This window comes from Leopardus geoffroyi, chromosome D1 (genome assembly GCF_018350155.1).
Source record: "Leopardus geoffroyi isolate Oge1 chromosome D1, O.geoffroyi_Oge1_pat1.0, whole genome shotgun sequence".
NCBI lineage: Eukaryota > Metazoa > Chordata > Mammalia > Carnivora > Felidae > Leopardus > Leopardus geoffroyi.
The window spans coordinates 61,886,248-61,910,004 of NC_059329.1; the positions used below are offsets into that span (position 1 = coordinate 61,886,248).

The 23,757-nt window shown below is 39.3% G+C and overlaps 2 protein-coding genes and 1 pseudogene across 2 annotated transcripts; all 3 read right to left on the reverse strand.

Annotated features, from left to right (window-relative positions):
- Positions 1-4,526: 4,526 nt before the first annotated feature.
- Positions 4,527-5,420, reverse strand: LOC123602499 (annotated as a pseudogene).
- Positions 5,421-12,906: 7,486 nt separating this feature from the next.
- On the reverse strand, positions 12,907-13,839 carry LOC123602500 (olfactory receptor 51B2-like). Its single transcript, XM_045486983.1, has one exon. The coding sequence runs from the start codon at positions 13,837-13,839 to the stop codon at positions 12,907-12,909; it is 933 nt and encodes a 310-aa protein (XP_045342939.1).
- A 6,686-nt stretch (positions 13,840-20,525) lies between these two features.
- On the reverse strand, positions 20,526-21,494 carry LOC123600442 (olfactory receptor 51B5-like). Its single transcript, XM_045482496.1, has one exon. The coding sequence runs from the start codon at positions 21,492-21,494 to the stop codon at positions 20,526-20,528; it is 969 nt and encodes a 322-aa protein (XP_045338452.1).
- Positions 21,495-23,757: the final 2,263 nt, after the last annotated feature.

Consider the following 23,757-nt stretch of genomic DNA (forward strand, 5'->3'; position numbering starts at 1 on the left):
TAATCAAAGGAGGAAAGCTGGAAGGAGTGTCATCATTTTCAAAGGTATTTTTCACATATTTCACATTCTTTGTAATAATCTTCTTATTAGCTACATACTGCATCACATAACAGAATCATATTTGATAATCTCCCACTTTCTGATTATTCTTCTTCCTAAATTTTGAGTAATAATTGTCCAAATATTGTTATTCATTTTTGTTAATGTCAATAATGTTAATAGTAATAAAAAACTGTCTTATATTTATTATATATGATAAAATTAAAATACATATACATATGCATGCCAGTAGCATGATATACTCTCTGAAATCCTTGGAGAAAAACTCTTAGGAGGCGCATTTTGTTATTCCTAATGGCTAAATGACGTAACCATGGCTCAGAGATTCAGTGATCAGCTCAAGGTCACAAACATTGTCAAAGAAGGAGACAGGAGTAAAGCTGCTGTTTTATCAAAGGCCACGCTATCTACCATAGCATACCATTTTTTTAATAAGTTTTCTCTATTCTTTTTGTTTGTTTATTTTTGAGAGAGAGACAGAGACAGAGAGATAGAGGTTGAGCAGGGGAGGGGAAGAGAGAGAGGGAGACACAGAATCCGAAGCAGGCTCCAGGCTCCAAGCTGTCAGCACAGAGCCTGACATGGGGCTCAAACTCTTGAACTGTGAGATCATGACCCGAGCTGAAGTTGAACGCTTAACTGACTGAGCCACCCAGATGCCCCGTTTTCTTTATTCTTAAAGATAAATTGGCATAAGTATCGGTATCAAAAAGAATGATAATGGTTAAACTTTTAGCCTTTTTTAAAAAGTTTTTTTTAACATTTATTTATTTTTGAAAGAGAGAGAGAGAGAGAAAGTGAACAGGGGGAGGGGCAGAGACAGGGGCATCTGAAGAGACAGAGAATCTGAAGCAGGTTTTGCACTGACAGCAGACAGCCTGATGCAAGGCTCGAACTCAGGAACCATGAGATTATGACCTGAGCCAATGTCAGACGCTCAAACTGGTTTATATATACACAGTGGAATATTATTCAGCCATTAAAAAAGAATAAAATCTTTCCATTTGCAACAACACGGATGGATCTAGAGAGTATAAGCCTAAGTGCAATAAGCCAGTAGGATAAAGACATATACCCTATCATCTCATTCTTATATGGAATTTAAGAAACTAAACAAATGAGCAAAGGGAAAAAAAAGAGAGAAATGAAGAAACGGGCTCTTAACTATAAGGAACAAAGTGATGGTTACCAGAGGGGAGGTGGGTGGGAAGATGAGGGTAATAGAGGGTGGGGATTAAAGAGTACACTTATCATGATGAAAAAAATAATAGGGCACCTGCGTGGCCCATTCAGTTGAGCTTCCAATGCTTGATTTCAGCTCAGGTCATAGTTTCACAGTCTCATGGTTTGTGGGATTGAGCCCCACATCAAGCCCTATGCTGACTGCTTGGGATTCAACCTCTCTCTCTCTCTCTTTCTCTCTGCTCCTCCCTTGCTCGTGCTCTGCCTCTCTCAAAATAAACTTAAAAAAAGGAAAAAATAATGAAATGATAAAAAATTAAAAAATAAAGTTAGAAAAAAATGATTTTTTGCACTTGTTCTTAAAATCTAACTCGAGGAGCTAATCTCCAGGTGCATTTAAGTGTCAACATTTTCAGTTCCAGTGGTCCCCTAAAGAAATCTGTGGCCAGAAATATGAGAAACTATGCCCCAGCCCTATGGTAACTTATTTAAGCCCTTGTAAAAACAAAACCAAACAAACAAACTTTTCATTTTCTAATGTATCCTTACTGTTTGCTCCCAGAGGTATCAATTCTTGATTTTCATGTTTGTATCTGCATCTGATTCTCCATCTCTAACCCACTGTTTCCTATCGTAACTTATGTATTATCTCATCTTGATTATTTTGTCTGGGCTACTGATTTGGAAATGGCTCGTATTTTTCTTCTTGGGCACACTCCAGTGAACATCACTGGGTAGACATGCTGAGCTATCATTTTTTTTCTCCCTGGGTGAGAATGCAAAGACCCATGTGTTCTATGAGCTTCTTCTATGTGTCAACTGCTTCGGTTTGTTTTTATTGTCCTGTATCTTCTTACCTTTCAGCAAATGCTCATACAGGCCTACCTTTTAGTGTGATCATTTGCAATTAGGCAAAAAGATACACATATTAAAAATTGTTTTGGGGGGCGCCTAGGTGGCGCAGTCGGTTAAGCGTCCGACTTCAGCCAGGTCACGATCTCGCGGTCCGTGAGTTCGAGCCCCGCGTCAGGCTCTGAGCTTATGGCTCAGAGCCTGGAGCCTGTTTCCGATTCTGTGTCTCCCTCTCTCTCTGCCCCTCCCCCATTCATGCTCTGTCTCTCTCTCTCTGTCCCAAAAAATAAATAAATGTTGAAAAAAAAATTGTTTTGGGGCACCTGGGTGGCTCAGTCGGTTGAGCGTCCGACTTCGGCTCAGGTCATGATCTCACAGTTTATGGGTTCGAGCCCCTTGTGGGGCTCTGTGCTGACAGCTCAGAGCCTGGAGCCTGTTTCATGTTCTGTGTCTCCCTCTCTCTCTCTGTGTGTCTCCTACTGTCCTCTCTTAAAAGCTCAGTGCTACAACATAGATATTTCCTTTGGTTGTTTTAATAGGTCAAACTTCATTATTTGGATTCCTACTCATCCTCAAATTCCCACAATATTTTTCAAAGATGGATTTTATGCAGAATCAGCAATCATTTGGGGAGTTAATGACACTCACAGATTTTATATTTGTTTCTTCCCAAACTTTTCTTTCATATGTTTTTCTAAAATTCTACTAATTTTAGATCCTAAATATATCTTATATTTATCCACTAAATTTATCTTCACTTTAATAATTTTAACTGCTGGTATCTCTCCCTGTCTGAAATTGTCACAGTATCTTTTTTATTTTCTTGTGCGCCTCTTGCCTTACTGAAATCTACATCATACCTGAGTATATAAGTTGCAAACATCACTGAAATCATGTCACACTCTCACTTAGATATATTCAGTAGCTTCTTGTAACTCTCTGAGTAGACACCCAAATCCTAGCCATTGCCAACAGGATGCTACTGATTTGACCTTTTCCCTGTCTGCCCTCTCGCTAGAGCTATTGCTCTCTTTGAGTTAGCCACATTCCCAGAAGTTTCCATGATCCATTCCAATGACAGCCTCCTCACATACTATTTCCTGTCTATTTTCACAAGCTAATTTCTAACCCACCCTCAAGTCTCAGTTGAAGACACACTCCTCAAGGAACCTTTCCTTTACCTCAGTCTGGATGTGATCCTTTTTGGGACACACACTCTCAAAATAATTCTTCCTTTACATGTTTTCACTAGTCACAGAGATAATCTTAAATTTAGGCTTTCTTTGACTTTTGACCCCCCCCCCCCCCCGCAGTGGGTTGGATCTAGATCAGACAATGTTTTGTATTGATTTCCTTGCAGTTAAACCATTTTTGTTTAGCATCATTCCTGTCTCATGCCTTAAAATATCAGCCAAACAAATGACTGAATATTACTGTTACCACCTTGAAAACAGAATCAATGAGGACTGATTTAAACTTCTTAATTTTCTCCAAATATTAACCTATTATAAAACAGAATATACAAAAAAAAACTATGCAAAAAATGAGAAAACATATTTAAAAACCTGGAATCAAGGAGGTCTTTATCATATGGCCCCGGAATCTCAATAAAGTGAATAAAAATGAAGTTATTTGTGTATATAAAATTTTAAATTCTATACATAAAAAGACAAATAGAAACTGGGATATATTTGCAGTATAAATGGCTCACTAGGTTCATTTATAATTAGTTCCCACAAATAAATTACAAAATTATGAACTCCCTAATAGGAAAATGACAAAAGAAATGATCAGAGAAGTCCAAAGTAAGCCATGCAAATGGCTACCACAAATTGTTGATGCTTTTTAACATGAAAATTAATTGCATGTACAAAAACCACAATATCAGAACTGTACTTAATTTTCCAGACAGATTAAAACTTTTTCTATCCTCTACTTAGAACTTAAAGAGAAGAACACAGAATGACAAGGAAACAAATCAACTCCTAAACTTAACAAGTGGCAAATCTATAAATTCAAGGGCTGATAAGCTTCCTAAATGGCATTGTATCTTTTTTTTTTTTTTTCCAACGTTTATTTATTTTTGGGACAGAGAGAGACAGAGCATGAATGGGGGAGGGGCAGAGAGAGAGGGAGACACAGAATCGGAAACAGGCTCCAGGCTCTGAGCCAACAGCCCAGAGCCCGACGCGGGGCTCGAACTCACGGACCGCGAGATCGTGACCTGGCTGAAGTCGGACGCCCAACCGACTGCGCCACCCAGGCGCCCCGGCATTGTATCTTTAAAAAAATAGAGGCTTTTAAGACTTAGTGGAATTCCACAGCCCTCTGTTCAGAGAAACGTCAGATCCCTACCATCTGCTCTGGGCAATCACCCACCTCAGAGTTTAACTTCCAAATCTATGTTTGGATAGAAGACAGAGAAAACCATATTAAATTTGCTTGGTCTTGATGCTATAGATGACAGGATTCATTAAAGGAGGGAAGAGGAAATAGAAATAGCTCATTATTACATGGACCACTGGTGGCACATTCTTCCCAAACCTGTGGATGAATGACGGACCAACCACAGTGACATAGAAGATGAGAACAGAGCCATTGTGGGAGATACAAGTATTGAGGGCCTTGGTTCTCTCTTAACCAGAGGCTATGCCCATGACAGTCTTAAGAATTAGGATATAGGAAAAAAGGGTGATCAGAGAATCTAGGAAGATTGTTAAAAGAACCAAATTTACAGAGTAAAGTCTATTGGAAGTTATGTCAGCACAGGCCAGTTTCATGACTTCTTGATGAAGACAGAAAGCATGGGAAAGAACATGAGAGTGGCAATATGGAAATGAGAAAAAGCTGCAGGATTACAGGGATGATGGATATGAAACCCCTCATAAAAGCTCCCATCCCTAAAGTTACAACACGAGTATTGGTGAGAATGGAAGTGTATTTCAAGGGATTGTGGGCGGCAATAAAATGGTCATAGGCCATGGCAAGTAAGATACCTGATTCCATGATGAAAAGGGAGTGAATGAAGTAGGCCTGCAGGAAGCAGGCTCTGTGGCTCATCTTCCAGTGATTCATCCACAAGACACCCATCACAGTTGGCATCGTGATCAATGTCACCATCAGATCTGTGCCTGCCAGCATGGCAAGGAAATAATACATGGGTTCATAGAGGCTGTGGTCATCCTTGATGAGGCAGAGGATGGTGTCATTGCCAAGAAGCACAGAGATGTAGACAGCAGAGAAGGGGATGGAGATCCAGTGATGAGCAGCTTCCAGACCTGGGGAGCCAGTCAGCAAAAGGGGCCAGCTCTAATATTGGGCCACATAGTATGTCCACAGATGGAGAGCAACTTTCTAGAAACCTTTAAATCAGGAACCTGGACATTTTAGTGGTATTTTATTACAGAAGCCTCAGTCACAATCTTCATACTTGGAGGTAATTAATTGGTGTGATAAATGTAACTCCACAGGTATTTTCCTTTTCCTCCACATGAATAGTGGAGGTTTGCAGGTTATAGTTAGATAAGGAATGTTAGTCTGTCTCTAATTAGAAAAAAAAATAGGTTTTAGTTAAAATTTTCTCAAATTAAAAGAAACATTTTCATTCATTTTTCTTACAATATCAGGTCCTACTATTGTGTGTATGCTCAATATTTTCCTTCAGTAACAGTGTATAACAACAACAAAAAGATAAGTAAGTACAAGTGGCCAAAAATCTTACTTAGTTGCTTTCTTGCTATGTTTGCTAAGTTTCTGGACACATTTAACTTTGATTTTGCATTTATCTTTCAAAGTCATGATAAATACATTTTTTTTTTCCAGAAAAGCTTGGCTTTGTTTGTTTTTGAAATTAAACGTTCACGCATTTCATTTACACACAGCCACCACCATCACTTCTGATTGCTTTCTTGCTTGAACAGATATCCCTTTTTGGAGGTTGACTACCAGAAGCTTGGTCCACAGACCAGCCACAACTAACAAGCACAGGGACTTGTTAGACATGTGGCCTTAGACTGACTGTACCTCCAACCCACTAAACCAAAATTTGCATTTGATCACCATCCCTAAGTGATTCAGGTGCACTGTAATATCTGAAAATCACTGCTCTCAACATTTCATATTTATTCCATCTTTGGAAACATGTGCTTTTGGATTCTTCTACCTGGCTGGTTTCTTTGTTCCTTCCAAATATCCTCATACATTTTTTTCATAGCTCCTTAATTCACTGGTTCTCTTGTTTTTCCAAAATATTTTGACATAATTGAATGTTCATATTCTTTCTCTATGTCTCCTCTTACCTCTTAGCTCCTGTTTCGTTGACGCTTAATATCTGATGAGCTGTTGCTCATGGGACTGGTCACATTACAATGTTCCTACAGCCTAAAGGTGTCAGTCATTTCTACTACATCCACTTTCTTGGTGGACACAGCCCCAGATAAAGCACCTATTACATTTTATCCTGCAGTCTTCCTTTACCAAAAATTCAGAAGTGGAATACTTCCTCATAAAATGTCCTTAGTATCAGAAATAAATCAGAATCAGGACAATTCACAAAGAACATAACTCTTGTATAAAAAAATGCTCTGAAGTTACATTTGTGTGTGCATGGTACTCATTGAGATAGAAATCACCAACCCTAGGTGTTCCCTAAAATTAAAGCACATAAAGTCATACAGAGGTTTATATGACTATTATTGTACCAATGTTCTACTCCTGAAAGTTTGCTGAGGTTTAAAAACAGGGATGAGAAACCAATATATAAGAGGCAGAGAAAGGTAGTTGTGAGAGGTAGTAAATTAGAGATACCTGTTCTACAGGGGAAAAAAAAAACAACAAAAACAAAAACAAAACCCATAAAGTCCTGAATTTATTTAAGGAAAGGAATTCAGAATGATTAAACTGTATTTCCAGACTGCAAGCTTCTCCTTGAAAATTAATTAGGTCTTCTCAAAGATGGATAATGAAATGTCCAAGACCAACAAGGACATAAGTTCTTACTATTTTTATGATCAGAAAAATGTTTGAGAAACAAGGAGACTGTATTTCTCTTAATAGCTAGGCTTGGGTCAGAAAAATAACAAGATATAGAGAAATCTGTGATAGCTCTAAGAACTTAAAAAGCAGGACATGTTCCTGAGCCTTTGGAATAAAGAGAAAATCTGCCCAGGATGAAAAGAGGACTCTGATACTTATCCAGGAGTAGGTTAGGGGGAGGGTTCTAGGAGCACAAGATATAGTCATCAAACTGAAGCCACTATAGACAGTTTCCTCAGGGCTGGCACCATACTGCATGCACCTTCCCAAGCCTACATTATGTAGCAAAATTTCCAAAATCATGGCTTGTCTGCATATGGGTTTATTTATTGACAAATGTTGAGAAAATTACATCAGATGCAGAAGAACTGGATAGAGATAGGAAAGCTATGGTCTTGAAATTGAGCAGCAGTTCCCAACTCAGAACATGTATTTTCTTTAGTGACTTCCTAAGGTTCTGGAGGACCTGTCTTATCAATATCTGATGAATTGTCACTCAAAGGGCACCATACATATGAAGGTATAGACAGCCAGTAGAAGCACCATTCCTTAGCATCATCTGGGACGAGTGGAAAGATGAGTATTTTGAATGTGCACAGAATTAGTAATCACACACCACATGATCATTGACTGTACCTATGTTGAATGCTGAGAAAATCATTATATAAGTGCAGTCTCTGTCCTGAAGAATCTAACAATACACACCAGCAGAGTGTATAACTGGACTTGATCTCTGTGTGGTGTTATGCAAAGTATTGCCAATTAATGTTTCAACAGGGTCCATAATGATGAAAAGATATAGATAATCTACCAACCTGATTTTCAGGTTATGATGTTTTTCTAGGTAAACAGGATTCCTAGACTTGTAACAACACACACACACACACACACACACACACACACCCATAGAAACAGCCCAAAGTGCTCAGTCTGAGAGCATAACTTGATTCTAAGTGGATATAGGGGAGGGAAAGAAGCCCTTCATTATTTCCTTTTGACGTCCACATATCTTTCCTCTCCATTGTTTTCTCCTGCACCTGAGCCCTCTCTGCTTCTGGTCACGATCATGCGGTTCATGGGATTGAGCCCCACATGGGGCTCTGCACTTACAGTGCATCAGGTTCTAATCATGTAGGGTCTTACAAATCATGTAAGGAGTTGTGACTTCACCCTGAGAGCAATGAATGTGAAATAAAGGGGCAGGGGTCAAGATCAGATAATCTCTCTTGTAATTGTACTTTGGTTAAAGTATGAAGGACACATTGAAAAGGAGAAAGAGTGAGTGAGGAGAGTGTAGGATACAACTACAATAATCCAGGAGAGAAACAGTGTTGGTGTGGATGTGATGAGGTATTGTCAGTAGGGCTGCATAGAAGTGGAAGGGAGAAGGATTGTATGGCTTAGAAAGAGGAAAGGTTGGTGGGGTGCCAGGGTGGCTCAGTAGGGTAAGCGCCAGACTTTGGCTCAGGTCATGAACTCATGGTTTGTGAGTTTGAGTTCTGCATTGGGTTTTGTGCTAACAGCTCAAAGCCTGGAGCCTGCTTCAGATTCTGTCTCCCTCTCTCTCTGCCGCTCCCCTGCTCATACTCTGTCTCTCTCTCTCTCTCTCTCTCTCTCAAAAATAAATAAACATTAAAAGAATTTTTTTTTAAAAGAAAGAGGAGAGGTTGGTGACTGAAGGCAGTAGATTAAGGAGAGAGAATTGTTAAAGATGGTATCTGCATTTCTGATTTTATCTTGGTGGAGATATTAAAATAGGGATCACAGAAGAGATCGACTTTATTTAGTAATCAACAGTTATTTGTTATTTGACTCTTTGGCACTAAGCACTGTTTTACATACTGGATTTGGAGAAAGAATGAAGAGAATCATTCAGTTGAGGGCTTTCTGTGTCTATAAGCAGTCAGGTAAAAATGTCTCCTAAGCAGTTATAATGTGCATCTTGAGTTTAAAAAACAAATATGAGAGTAGGAGGAGGGACCTTAGAATCATCAATAATCAGATCAGATTGGAAACTGTTTCAAGTTACTAGAAGTAGTGATTAAGAGCATGGGCCCTGAAGTATGAGCGTAGGTATGAGCCCAAAGCTACTTCTTACAAGTTCTGTGTCTTTAACACTGGAGCTTCCTCATCTGTAAAATGGGGATGGTGGACGTAGTTGAAACAGTTTTCGTGAATGTTAGTAAAGAATGATGGTCAAAACTGTGTAAGTTAACTTATATATATATTGGCACAAGTCCTGGAAAGTGTTCAGATCTACATAAGGGTTAATTCTGCTTTGTTTTGTTAAGTTTTCTCAGAAGAGTATAAAAGAATGAAATGTCTAGGATCAATTTAAAATAAATCCAAACAGGGACACCTATGTGGCTCAGTCAGTTAAGCTTCTGACTTTAGTTCAGGTCATGATCTCACAGTTCATGAGTTCAAGCCCCAAGTCAGACTCTGTGCTGACAGCTCACAGCCTGGAGCCTGCTTTGGATTCTGTGTTTCTCTCTCTGCCCCTCCCCTGCTCATGCTCTGTCTCTCTCTGTCTCTCAAAAATAGATAAACATTAAAAACATAGATTAATCAAATTAAATTAAATAAACCCAAGCAAAAAAAAAAAAAAAACAAACAAAGCATATAGGATAGTGATATAAGAGCCTCCAAAGAACTGAAAATAAAACCATCTAGGTTGTCAAGGCAAATGAAGACAAGAAGGAATCAGAAATAAAAGTGTCAGTGGACTGGATACCCTGTGTCGTCCCAGGAGAAAATGACATTGGGAGTGACCCAGGGAGAAGCTTGAAGGAGCATCATTTCCAAAAGCTATTTAAAACATATAATTATTATTCTTATTAGCTATGTATTTCATCATATGAAAGAATCATTATATATTTAATGATTTCCTACTCGCTGAATTGTTCTTCCTTCCTATTTGAGTGTTGACAGGTCAAAATTTTCAGATGTTTGGCTTTAGCAAACTAATGTAATTAATACTAACATAATTAATTATTGATACTAATACTAAGAGAATACTAATAAAATTAATAGGACATATGAGTGCCAATAGCCTGCATTTTGTTATCCTTAACTGACAGATAATGAGGCTCAGAGATTAAATGACTTAAGATCACGAAGGTTGTAAGTGAAGGAGGCAAGAGGAGAGGTGCTTTTTTCTTCAAAGACCACATTCTTTCTGCCATACTGTGCTTTTTTAATTTCAACAAATTTTCCATACTTCCTAAGAATAAACTGATGCAAATAAATAAACTTACTAAATTCAAAGGTATTACATGATTACAGTTTTAGCATTTTTAAATGTAATAGTGTGTTCCATACCTCTAGATATACTCCATCCATGTTATCTGAGCAAGTTTGAGAACAAGTATATATTGTAAAAGTTAGAATATAATTTTATACATAATAAGGTGAAGTAAAATTGGTAACTATTTCTATGAAATGTTAAATTTTTAAGATGTGTTTGCTTAGATAGATGATAAAAATAAAGATCATGCTTATTACATCTTGTTTACATAGTGTATAAATATGGAATTACTTTGTCTGTTTCATTGTTTTTATTTGAATTCATTTCTAGGCATCACTCTATTAGAGATACTTATTATGTTAGACTTATTTATGTCACCATTGTCTTGATTTTTTTAAATGTATCTTTTCCCTTGCTTTTAAATTCTTGTTTTATATTTTTTATTTTTAATTTTTGAACTGCTTGGACTACACAGACTTATTATTCTTTTCTCTTTCATAGAATTAATGGGAAAAACCTAGTTAAAATGAAGAAAAAAGCTAGGTGAATTAAGAATGAGAGCAAACTGGGATGCCTGGGTGGCTCAGTCAGCTAAGCATCCGACTTGAGCTCAGGTCATGATCTCAGAGCTTGTGAGTTCAAGCCCCATGTCAGGCTCTGTGCTGACAGCTCGGAGCCTGGAGCTTCTTCAGATTCTGGGTCTCCCTCTCTCTCTACTCCTCCCCCACTCACACTCTATCTCTGTGTCCCTCAAGAATAAATAAACATTAAAGAAATTTTAAAAAGGAGAGCAAACAATGATAGAAGGTCTAAATCAATGATTTTCTTTTTTGTTGTTTATTTATTTATTTAAAGACAGAGCACACACAGAGAAGGGGCAGAGAGAGAGGGAGAGAGAGAATCTCAAGCAGGCTCTGCCACGGTCAACACAAAGCCCAAGGCAAGGCTTGATCCCATGACTGTGAGATGATGACCTGAGCTGAAATCAAGAGTTAAACACTAGGGGCGCCTGGGTGGCTCGGTGGGTTCAGCGTCCGACTTCGGCTCAGGTCATGATCGCACGGTCCGTGAGTTCGAGCCCCGTGTCGGGCTCTGTGCTGACAGCTCAGAGCCTGGAGCCTGTTTCAGATTCTGTCTCCCTCTCTCTCTGCCCCTCCCCTGTTCATGCTCTGTCTCTCTCTGTCTCAAAAATAAATAAACATTAAAAAAAAAATTAAAAAAAAAAAAAGAGTTGGACACTTAAGTGACTGAACCACCCAAGTGCCCCTAAGTCAATGATTTTTCGAAGGTTATTTTATAAATAGCCATCTTCAAGGGAGAAATAAATTATTTTACAAGATAATCTGTTGGTTACAGGAAATTACTCTGGGGATCCTGACAATTCCTTTTCCAGTAAATAAATAAATAAATAAATAAATAAACAAATAAATGTATGTCATGGACTAATTATTGATTGAATACATTAGCATTTTATTTGCCAACACAATTTTCTATAATTTTGCTGAATGTACACCATTCTCCCTAGCCCTCTTTACCTCATGATGAACTAATAAAATATAGCTTCTCTTCCTGTATCGCTCATGGACAGATTCTCATCATGTTTACCCCTGTATGGAATAAAATGCCTGGGAAGCCCTGGAAGAGCTTTCCTTAAATATCTTAAGTGTTTTAAATCTGGAAAATTACAATATTTCCTGAAAATAGTTCATTTCACTACCATCCACTCAATCCAGAAAAAAAAAAAAAAAAAGACAAAATGTTGCCCCTGCATACATATTGGAATGCTTCCTTGACTAGTATCCCTTTTTCATTAGGCATATGTTGAGGTTCTGAAGTGCATATCACAGAACAAAACTTCAGGTGTCCAAGAAATGGAACTTTATTTTATTGCAGTGGTTTGAATTCGTCAGCCCATAAGTTTGAAGACACCACATATTATCAACTCAGAGCCTTCTCATTAATCCATGGTGGGCATCTAGCTATGCTGACACTGCTGGAATCCAAGCGCTTGTTTGGCCATGGGTTGTTTTGGTGGCAAGACCTCTCTTGGTCTGAATATCTTATTCTAATTTCCTTCTGATCCACTTTAGTGCCATGCAGTACCGTTAGGGTTTTCTAAGACCCTCTGTCATCTCTGATGCACTCTCAAGCACACAAGAAATTTTTAACTGTTTTCCACAAAGTGTTGGGAAACTCTTTCAAGCTATTTTATTCCCCTATGATCATATAGACTCTGCAGCCGTTTCAAATATCATTGACCTCAGTTAACCATGAAGACAAATAATTCTGACAGACTAAAAAATGACAGTATACAGCAAACCAACCTACCAAACAAAGCACCAGGACTAAGGTCAATGTCCCTGGGAGTATGATGGGGGCAAGGGGTGAAGAATCAGCGTGATGAGCCTGTGTCATTTAAATGCCAGGAATGCCGGTCCCTTTGACTGTGAGCCACATTGGCTTTGTATAGTCCATGCTCCCAAGAAACACATCCCACAGTGGGGACAGACTCCAAGGTAAATAGATCAGAATCAAATTCTATGCAAAGAGAGAAGGCGATTGATGCCATTCCTTATCTGCTTGGTCTTAATACTATAGATGATTGGATTCATAAATGGGGGGAAGAGGAAATAAATATAGCTCATGATAATATGAACTACATGTGGCACATATTTCCCAAATCGATGAATAAGGGTCAACCCAGTAACAGTGACATAAAAAACCAGAACACAGCTAATATGGGAGACACAAGTGTTTAGAGCCTTAGCCTGCTCCTTACCTGAGGCAATCCCCATGACAGTATTAAGGATTAGAATATAAGAGATCAGGATAAGCACAGAGTCCAAGAAGCCCGTTAATGAGACCAGCACTATAGGATAGAGTCTATTGAAGGTGATGTCAGCACAGGCCAGTTTGATCACATCCTGGTGTAGGCAGAAAGCATGAGAGAGAACATGGGATCCACAGTAGGGAAATCCAGAGAGGGTGATGATTACGGGCACAATAAGTATAAATCCCCTCATTAGAACCCCCAGACCTATCTTCACCACCCTAGCATTGGTGAGGATGGAGGTGTATCTCAGGGGACTGTGGATGGCAATGAAACGATCATAGGCCATAACAAGCAAGACTCCAGACTCCACAATAGAGAGTGAATGGATTAGATAGGCCTGAAAGTAGCAGGCTCCTTGGCTGATTGCCCTGTGACCAAGCCACAGAACACCAAGCACGGTGGGCATTGTTGTCAAAGTCACTCCAAGATCTGTGGCTGCCAACAGAGCCACAAAGTAGTACATCGGCTGGTGGAGAGTGTGGTCTTCTCTGATAAGGTAGAGGATGGTGCCATTGCCAAGGAGTATGGAGACATAAATGACAAAGAAAGAGATGGAAATCCAAGGACGAAATATCCCCAGACCTGGAAAGCCAGTCAGTAGAAAAGGGGCAGCACTGATGTTGGACCACATGGTGGATCCCTGAGAAGAAACAAAACAGCTCTCTCTAGACCAACCCTGTGCAGTAGGAATATAATTTGAGCCATATGTGTGATTTTACATATTCTAGTAGCCACATTAAAAAGAATAAAAAAAGGGGCGCCTGGGTGGCTCAGTCGGTTAAGTGTCTGACTTCAGCTCAGGTCATGATCTCGCCGTCCATGAGTTTGAGCCCCACTTCGGGCTCTGGGCTGATGGCTCAGAGCCTGGAGCCTGTTTCAGATTCTGTGTCTCCCTCTCTCTCTGCCCCTCCCCTGTTCATGCTCAGTCTCTCTCTGTCTCAAAAATAAATAAACAAAAAAAAATTTTAAAAGAATAAAAAGGAAAAAGTCAAAAGTAATTTTAATACTACATTGTATTTAATCCACCATTTCTAAAATACAGTCCATCTATATCTGTATCTTTGTCCATCTCTGTCTCTGTCATCTAGTTTATTCTCCTCTCTATGGTGAACATATTTTATACTGTAGGAAAGAAGTCAGTCTTTTCATTTTGGATCCACCATTCACAATATGTGTCCACTGATTCTCCAAATAGGAATTGGTGATACCTACCTATATGAGGGACTTGACTTGGCATTAAGGACACAAACCTCATGGTCTTGTCACAAAAATAAGCTCTGTCTCGATAATACCTTACATACTTGAATTATAGCTCACACTATAATAATTTGTGTGGGTAAGTATATTATGCAACCACACAGGACCAACTCACTCAGGAAACCCCTGAGAGGGGTGCCTGAAGCTTGTCCAGGTACCTCCTAACCCCATGGGACTGTTATATTACTAAACTTTTTGCTTCAAGGAAGCATTGCTTTTGGTGCTGAAGACAACAGATGGAAACTTAGAAGTGACTATTTCTTTTCAATTCCTAAATTCTACCTGAGGTAATCATATTAGGTCATTAAAATGAAATAAGCTATTATTAAAAGAAGATGCAGGGTGGACCTAATCTAATCATACCCTTAAAAGCAAAGATTTTTCACAGACTAGTGGTGGAATGAAAACCCAAGTATTTCAAAGTTTGAGAAGAATGTGACAGATAGTTGCTAGTTGGAAGATGTAAGGGACCACATAGGGAGGAATTCAGGCAGCTTCTAGGAGCAGAGAGAGATCCCAGCTGACAGCCTGTAAAAAATTAGGGACATCAGACTTATCGCCATAAGGCAATATATTCTGCCAACAACATGAATTAGTTTGGAAGTGGATTCTTCCCTAGAACCTTCATACAAGACCCCAGCCCGGCCACTGCCTTGACTATAGCTTCATGACACCCTAACAGAGACCCAGGCAAGCCTACCAGACTGTGACCTACAGGACTGTGGTATTATAAACAAGTCTTGTGTTAAGCAGCTGTTTGTGGGAATTTGCTGCACAGCGATCGAAAATGAAAACAGTAGCATTAATTATTAAACTAATATATAAAATCTATGAAAGTTAATGTGTCAATTAGACAATCTAAAACAAATTGCCCCGTGGCAAAGTCCTATACAGCCTCAGTGGCTAACATTACACAGTTACTTTTCCACTCATATACGTGGTTCAGTTCATTTCATTTGGCTGTGGTTGGGCACATCTGGTGATTTCTGCCTCTCTTGCACTTGCACCTAACATTCAGCTGGATGTAATCTCCATCCTGTCATCTTCCTATTCCCTCCTTCTTATGTCCCTTACAGTTTGTGTGTGTGTGTGTGTTTAAATCTTATTCCTCACTTTGCTCTCTCCCTGTAGCTAAGTCCCATATGTCTCTTCTGCATCACTCAGGCTCCTGCGCAAAACTTAATGCAAAATGTTTTGTCTTTTACATCATATTACTAGCGTCTCAGACCTAGGGGCTCTAATTAACTCACCCAATTGAAACATGGATGTATTTTCAATCCAGTGCTAACGTTGCTTTCTTTATTGACTGCTATGGGAATGCATCAGCCTTCCTGGAGGCAAAGACACATTTTGACATAGATTATCCGGTCATTAATGAAATTTTAGTAGTCTTATTTGTAACACAGTGATGCAACAACTGGCTGGTAAGCTGACATTAAACTGAGTTATGTATTGACATTGACTTCCAAATACTACTTACTGATATACTAATTGGCTAACGTGTAAGCTGATTGATCGAAGCACAGCCTTTACCAAACAAATGTCCAATTAAGAGTGACCAATAACTCACCAACACCCTGCATATGTGGTCACCCTCAGGCCCTCCAAACTCTAATATTTTCTCAAAGGTGGATATTCCTGACCAGTCCTGACTGGGTCTTACCCCCAGTGGAGCTCTTACACTGTGACCACCCCAAATCTTAAAGGAATGGCAATTCTTAAGGTTAGGCATAGAGGTAAGAACACACACACAGAGTTTTGTCCTATAACTGAGACTTCATCAAATTGCTGAAGGCAAAAAGCACAAAGAAGAGGAAGGGGAGGACAGAAAGGCAACATAGGGAGATATGAGAGAAAGAAAACTGAATGTAGAGAATAGCATGAAGAGGAGGAAAAGATGTGATGTCAGAACCTGTGTATGTCATGATGGCCCTGCCCTGCACCTGTACTCCCAACAGCAGCCTCTTCCTCTTCCCACCTCTTCCAAAGAATATTCCTGTTGTAGGAAAAATAATATTGATAACCCTGGGCTACCAAAAAGGTCTAGGTAGCAACCTGGATCTCTCGATTATGCGTATATGCACCCACGATTTAAAAATAAAACAAGACAAAACAAAAAAAGCACTGCATATCTCAGAGAGTCAGTATTTTCTAGGGAGTTTTTCTTTTTAGGGAACATTTCTGTTAGAATCTGTTACACTGGACACAATCCATGGATACACATAGCTTTCCTCAGTTCTCTATTCACCATCTTGTAACATCTACTTGAAGGAAGAGTATTCCAAGAAGAGGAATCTTTATTTTCTTCCCTATTCTCTCCCTCTCATTCTCTCATGGTCACCCCAGCCTTACCTGGGGCACCAGGAATTAAGGGCAGAGGCAACTGTGGTCTTCATATAGAACCTGATGCAAATGTTATCTTTGAAGAGTGCTATTAGGACTAATTGGTAAGTTATTTGTATAGGAAAACGCTTCCCCAGGGTCCCTTTGGCTGCTGAATAATTAGGCTTCTGAGATATGTTCTCCTGGCCTCCTCTGGGGAAGTAGGAGGACCCACAGAGCTGTGTCCTGTAACCCCACATTTTTGCTACAGACAGAAAGCAGGATTATAGCTTCTTCTATTATAGCTTCTTCTTCAGATGGAAGTCGTGCTGTCAAATCACCTTTGTCCTTTCTGATCTCTACCTGAACAGAGAAGATACCAACAAAACTGCATTTGCCTTTGTCATTCCTGAATCCAGGAACAAGGAATTTCATGACATTTAAGTGAAGTTTGATAATTCCCCGACAATTACCTCCCCTTGGTTTCAAATGAGATGACTTATTATACAGTATTTCACACATGTATTCTTTTTTTATGTTTATTATTTTTTTTCTTTTAGAGAGAGAGAGAGAGTGAGCATAAGTGGGGAAGAGACAGAGAGAGAAAGGCAGACACAGAATCCGAAGCAGGCTCTAGGCTCTGGGCTGTCAGCACAGAGTGGGATGTGGGGCTCGAACTGACCAACTGCGAGATCATGACCTGAGCCAAAGTTGGATGCTAAACCAATTGAGCCACTTAGGCGCCCTTCACACGTGCGTTCTTAAAGTGATATCATTTCACAAATGAGCGCAGTTACTGATGAATTCTTTGAAACAGTAGGCTTTTTATCTTTCTCTTAGTAAGTCTTATCCAGAGATAATAGTTCTTGCCTTCGGAATATAAGTCAAATAAAAAAAATCTTCTTTTACTTTAAGTAATAAGGAATTTTACTTAAAATAAATTTTACTTTAAGTAATAATGAATAGTAATAATAATAAATAATAATGAACTGAAGTAGTGGAGATGGAGAAGGTGTTCTTTCCATCCTTAACTTCCTCTGATAATTTGTACTTGGGTAGAAAGGGCTGTAGTCACATTCTGGCATGGATAAGGATCTGATGAGCTCTCTTATCTTGTCTTAGCCTTGTCTCCTAAATTTGTCCTGGAGTCTAGCCCAACTGCGAGAAATTAAAATGAGAACGGGTGCAATGTGGTGAACGGGTGCAATGTAGTGAACCAGGTCACAATTTAGCTTCTGACATTTCAGATTCAGTTAAGTTCCTCTTGAACTCTCCTCAGCCCATAAGTCTTTCTCAAAGTCAGTAGGATCTGAGAAGTCACAATTAGTAGGAGTCAGTCTCTGAGAATGATTTGAGTCTGAATTCCCTTTCCCTGAAAACTCTTTGCCAAGTGCAAACTTAAGGGTGACTTGATTTGGAAAACCATATTTTGAGCTGAAAATGAGGTAACATAATGAGAACGTAAGACAAGCAACAAGAATTCCAGCATTCTCTCTGTTTCATCAGTAGGAAAATTTACCCTCTCATCCACAGAACTTCATATTGCGTGTGTGTAACTATTTCTGGAAGCACCACTTTCTCTAGAACAGATGGAAGTCATTTGCTACAAGACACCCCAGTCAGGATAACTTTCCAACATGAGGCATAGGACAAGTCATTGGAGAATGGGAGCAGCTATTAGCCCTTATCAACCAACACTCCAAACAGCCAGGTTTGGGGGCACTGGGAGGAAGTGGGCGGGACACCATTTCCTTAAGTGGCCATTATGGCTCTGCTCTGCATGTGTTTTCCAAACCTTATTCATTCCTTTCATATTCCCTGCAATACTGCCTGTGAAGTACAGAATCCCAGAGGCATAATCTCTCTGATTTGGGAAGACTTCCCATCTCAGGTAGTGAAAGCCTTTCTTTGATGTAGTGTTTCCTGACAAAGGTCACACCATCAGTGCCTGTCTCTTGTGGGTCACAGAGCTCAATCTTCATGAGACTATGTGTTTTGAAGATATTGGGACAGCTTCATTAGTAAAAATATCTAACTTTTTTAAGTTAAAATATTTTCCTCTGGCCTTACCTGGCAATGGATCTCAGCTCTGGCGTCATGCAGTTTTTAAGTCCTATTCCTACCCCATAATATTCATGATATATGAAGGTAACATTCAGGCATTCTAGGTACCTTCACTACAGATTCAGAGAAGTCTTTTTCTTGGGAATTGTTTACTATTTGTTGATCAAGGAGCAAGAGAAAATAAAAGGGTAGGCATGGCAAGGAGATAATCAAGGACATAGTTCCAGCTGGAGTTTAGCTTTAGGAAGGAAAGAGTTGGTATTTGCCTGTGGTCTGCTTCCTGGGGAGCAGGGGCCATAATCTTCGTGAAGCAGTTCCAATTGACTTGAGAATAATAACCTGAAGTAAGCAGCAAATGTGAGTGATGAGTAGCTAACATGCATAAGGGGCGAAGAGTAGGTACACAGTTCTGTAAAGTGACATGGACAAAGCACCAATCACATCAATAGCATCTTCTGTATATTCTTTCTCCTGACTCATCTACTTCCTTCTTTGCCCCAGTTGTAATGTAATGTAATGTAATGTAATGTAATGTAATGCAGACACAGCGTCCACCCTGGGAGGATATTTTGACTTGAGTCACATTCTCTTCCCAACTCATCAGAAAATCTCAAACAAAATGTGCAAATCTATTCCTTCAATCCCTCAAGTTTTGTTCATAATAAAAGGAGGGAGGAAAAAAAACATTTCTTCCATTCAGACAGACCAGTTAGCCATTGGTAGATGTTCTGGAGATGGTACCAACATCAGAGCTAACAGTGGAATAGAAGGATATGAATGAGGGCAAAGATGGAAGGGAACACTGACTATGTCTATTTCCTCTTTTTTCTCCATTGTTCCTCTTATCACAAACTAGTTTTTCATAAGTTAGCAGTGTCTTGGGAAATAAATACAAGCTTATTTTTTTAATATTTTTTTAAATATTTATTTTTGAGAGACAAAACACAAGCGGGGAGGGGCAGAGAGAGAGGGAGACACAGAATTCAAAGCAGGCTCCAGGCTATGGGCTGTCAGCACACAGCCTGACATGGGGCTCGAACCCACAAACTGTGAGATCATGACCTGAGCCGAAGTCAGACACTTAACTGACTGAGCCACCCAGGTTCCCCAAGCTTATAATTCTTGAGACAAATTCATGGTCATTTGATGGAGAGGGGAGGAATCAATGATATGGTTGGGATGATAAGTGATTACAGCACTGAGTGAGGAAGAATTCATACTTCTTTACTGGAAAGTTACAGAACATCAGTGGTCAGACATACAGGTTCCCACAATTTGTGTGAATTCTGTGGAGCAATTCATGGGAATGACATTGTATATAAACAGACCAAACTTTATTTCATGCAAACCAACTCATTATTTTATATCCTTATAACTCTGTTCCTATCTGCCACCTTTCTAAAACCTTAAAGATACGTATTATAAATACATTATAGACACAACTATAAACACCCATGGTGTTGTTATCACAAAAATTGAGTGGCAAACAGATATTCAGTATACAGTAATTTTCTTTAAAAAGAATGGCACAAACTAGATTAGACCAAAGACCTGAGCTTACAGAGATACTATAGGGAAATTTTTAGCTCTACTTTGGCAATTATTTTACCAAGAGATTTGATCATGGGTGTTTGATATGAGATTTCTTTGCTCCACTGCCAAAACCCAGATTTCTTACATTCTGTGCGAGGGACTATGATGGCTAGTAAAAAGGTGAAGAAAGCCACTCCGGATCTGCTTGGTCTTGACACTATAGATTATAGGATTCATTAGTGGAGGGAAAAGAAAATATACATAGCTCATAGTGAGGTGGACAATATGTGGAACCTGCTTCCCAAACCGATGAATCAGAGACAATCCAATGACTGTGACATAGAAAACCAGGACACAGCAGATATGGGAGACACAGGTGTTGAAGGCCTTGGCCCTCTCTTCTTTGGAGGCAATTCTCAGGACACTTTTGAGTATCAATACATAGGAGATGAGGATAATCAGAGAATCCAGCACAAATATAAAGACTACAAGCACAACTGGATACAGTCGATTGAAGGTGGTGTCAGCACAGGCCAGTTTGATGACATCCTGGTGAAGGCAGAATGCATGAGAGAGGACATGGGAATGGCAATAGGGAAAAAAATAAAGGGGTACAATTGGAGGGATAACAGATACAAACCCCCTCAGCAGAACTCCCAGTCCAATTTTCAACACTTGAGTATAAGTGAGTATGGAGGTATATCTAAGGGGGTTGCGAATGGCAATAAAACGATCATAAGCCATAGCAAGCAAAACACCAGACTCTACAAAGGCAAGTGAGTGTATAAAGTAGGCTTGAGAAAAACAGGCTACTTTCCCAATCTCCCTGTGATCCAACCAGAGGACTCTGAGCACCGTAGGCATCGTGGTCAAGGTCAGCCCTAAGTCTGTGGCTGCTAGCATGGCCAGGAAATAGTACATAGGTTCATGAAGATTGTGATCTTCCTTAATGAGAAGGAGGAGGGTGCTGTTGCCTAAAAGGACAGAGATGTAGATGAAAAAGAAGGGTGTGGAAATCCAGTGGTGAGCTGCCTCCAAGCCTGGAAAACCAGTCAACAGGAAGGAACTGGAATTGCCGTTCGGCCTCTTGTCGGGTTTATCCAAAGACATGTCTTTTTTTTCTGTTATTACCACAGAAATACAGCTCCACTTTCAAGGTATCCCTCCAACTATATTGTCTCAGAATTCTTTCTTAAAGGTAATAATGACATCAATATAAGCTATTGTTTCTCAAAACATATTCTCAAAACAAGTTGTATCTTCTGTGTTCTTAACTGCATATTCCTGGGACCATCCCTTACCTACTTAATTAAATCCTTGGTGTTTCATATGGTCATCTGCATTTTAACAGTCTCCCCAGGAAATGTTTAATCCATACTACATTTAGAAACCATCTATATCAACTATTCAGACTTCACAGAAAAAAACCCTATTTGGTGGATTTCAAGGAACCCAACCTTGACCTAACTATACTTGTCTTCATGGTGATTCCTAACTCACATTATCCTGTATATGTGTGACTTTGAATTCTCAACAAAAGTTCCAGGGGTCTAAGAGAAAAAAAAGGCATGGAAAGAAAAGCTGTACCACTGCCACTGTTGCTAAGGAGCAGACAGATACGAGGAAGAGGTGCTGTGCCTTCCCAATTCATGGATCTGTGTTGGAAAAACAAACATTACATTTTAATTAGCCTCCCCCTGGATACTACATAACTTTTAAATATCACTACAATAGCCTAATTTTAAGTTAGATAATTATAGACCCTGGAGCTGGAATAAATGCTTAGGCAAGCCAAGGACATGGCTCATCATTGACTTTATCCTTCAGTTTGAAAAAAAAATTATCTTATTTCCATGTAATTTCTTTCTCCTTCCTCATTATTTTTCTGTAGACCCACCCTAGTAACTCCCTAAAACCTGATTTCTCCCCTTTCAAGCTCTCCATTTGTGTTATACATCCACCTTCTTGATCTCCTTCCTTCTATATCCAGCCGTGGGCTTCTGAACCTGTCCTACCCGTAATAAATGAGAGCCCTTCTGCTGCTTAAATAGAATTGCCTGTTAGTGGAAGGAAGAGTTATGTCCCTTAAGAAGGTTTCATTGTCTCTTCTGCTACTAGATTATGGACTACTTGAATATAGAAACTATGTTTTATTTGCCTTACTTAACACCTAGTGAAGTACCAAACATGTTGTATATACATACACACATATTACATACATACATCAATTATATGTAAATACATGTATACATACATACACATATACATGCATACACATACATTTATACAATTATGCATATATACACTAATTCACCCAATATGTTTTCAGCATCCACTATGTGATAGGGATGGCATATTAAGTACTGGGATTAAATGTTAATAAGACAAAGTCATGGATTTTATAAGCCATAAATTAGGTTAGAAAATAAATAAGAAATATTTAGATAAATATAAGTGCAATTTTAAAATAAAACAGCACTATTTAATAGAGATTGATTGGGATGATATTGCATACAGTTTATTAATTTGGATGATCTGTCTCTGAGGAGGTGACATTTGAGCTAAAACCTGAATAACAATGAAGGTTGGCCATATGAATATCTGGAGGAAGACTCTTCCATTTAAAAGGGAAAATTAGCATGTCTGTAGCTTGGTGAGCAAACAAGACAGAGACAATAGGTACTTTCAGAGACCCAGGTGGTGGTCAAGGGCCTTATAGATAACATAGGGCCTTATAGACAACACTGGAACTCTATTTTACTACAAATGTGATGAAAACACATTGGACAATGTAAAAATCACAGTGGAGGAGGGCATAGTGACATACTGAAATCTGCATTCTTTTTTTTTTTTTCCAACGTTTTTATTTATTTTTGGGACAGAGAGAGACAGAGCATGAATGGGGAGGGGCAGAGAGAAAGGGAGACACAGAATCGGAAACAGGCTCCAGGCTCTGAGCCATCAGCCCAGAGCCTGACGCGGGGCTCGAACTCACAGATCGCGAGATCGTGACCTGGCTGAAGTCGGACGCTTAACCCACTGTGCCACCCAGGTGCCCCTGAAATCTGCATTCTTAAATTATCAGTTGGAATGCTTTGTGAGGAATGGATAATCAAGCAAGATCCAAGAAAGGATAGTAGTTAGAACACTATCAAAATAATCCAAGCTGGGGATGGTGATTATGACTAGGAAAGCAGTGGAAATAAAGAAAATTTAAACAGATATAGATACATTTTTTAGGTGGTACCAAGATTTGCTGATATATTGGAAATGGGAATGAGGGAGAAACAAAATAAGACTGGCTCATTTCTTTGTGTGTGTGATTTATGGCTTGAGCAAATGGGAGGATGGTGAAGTCATTTCCTCAATGGAG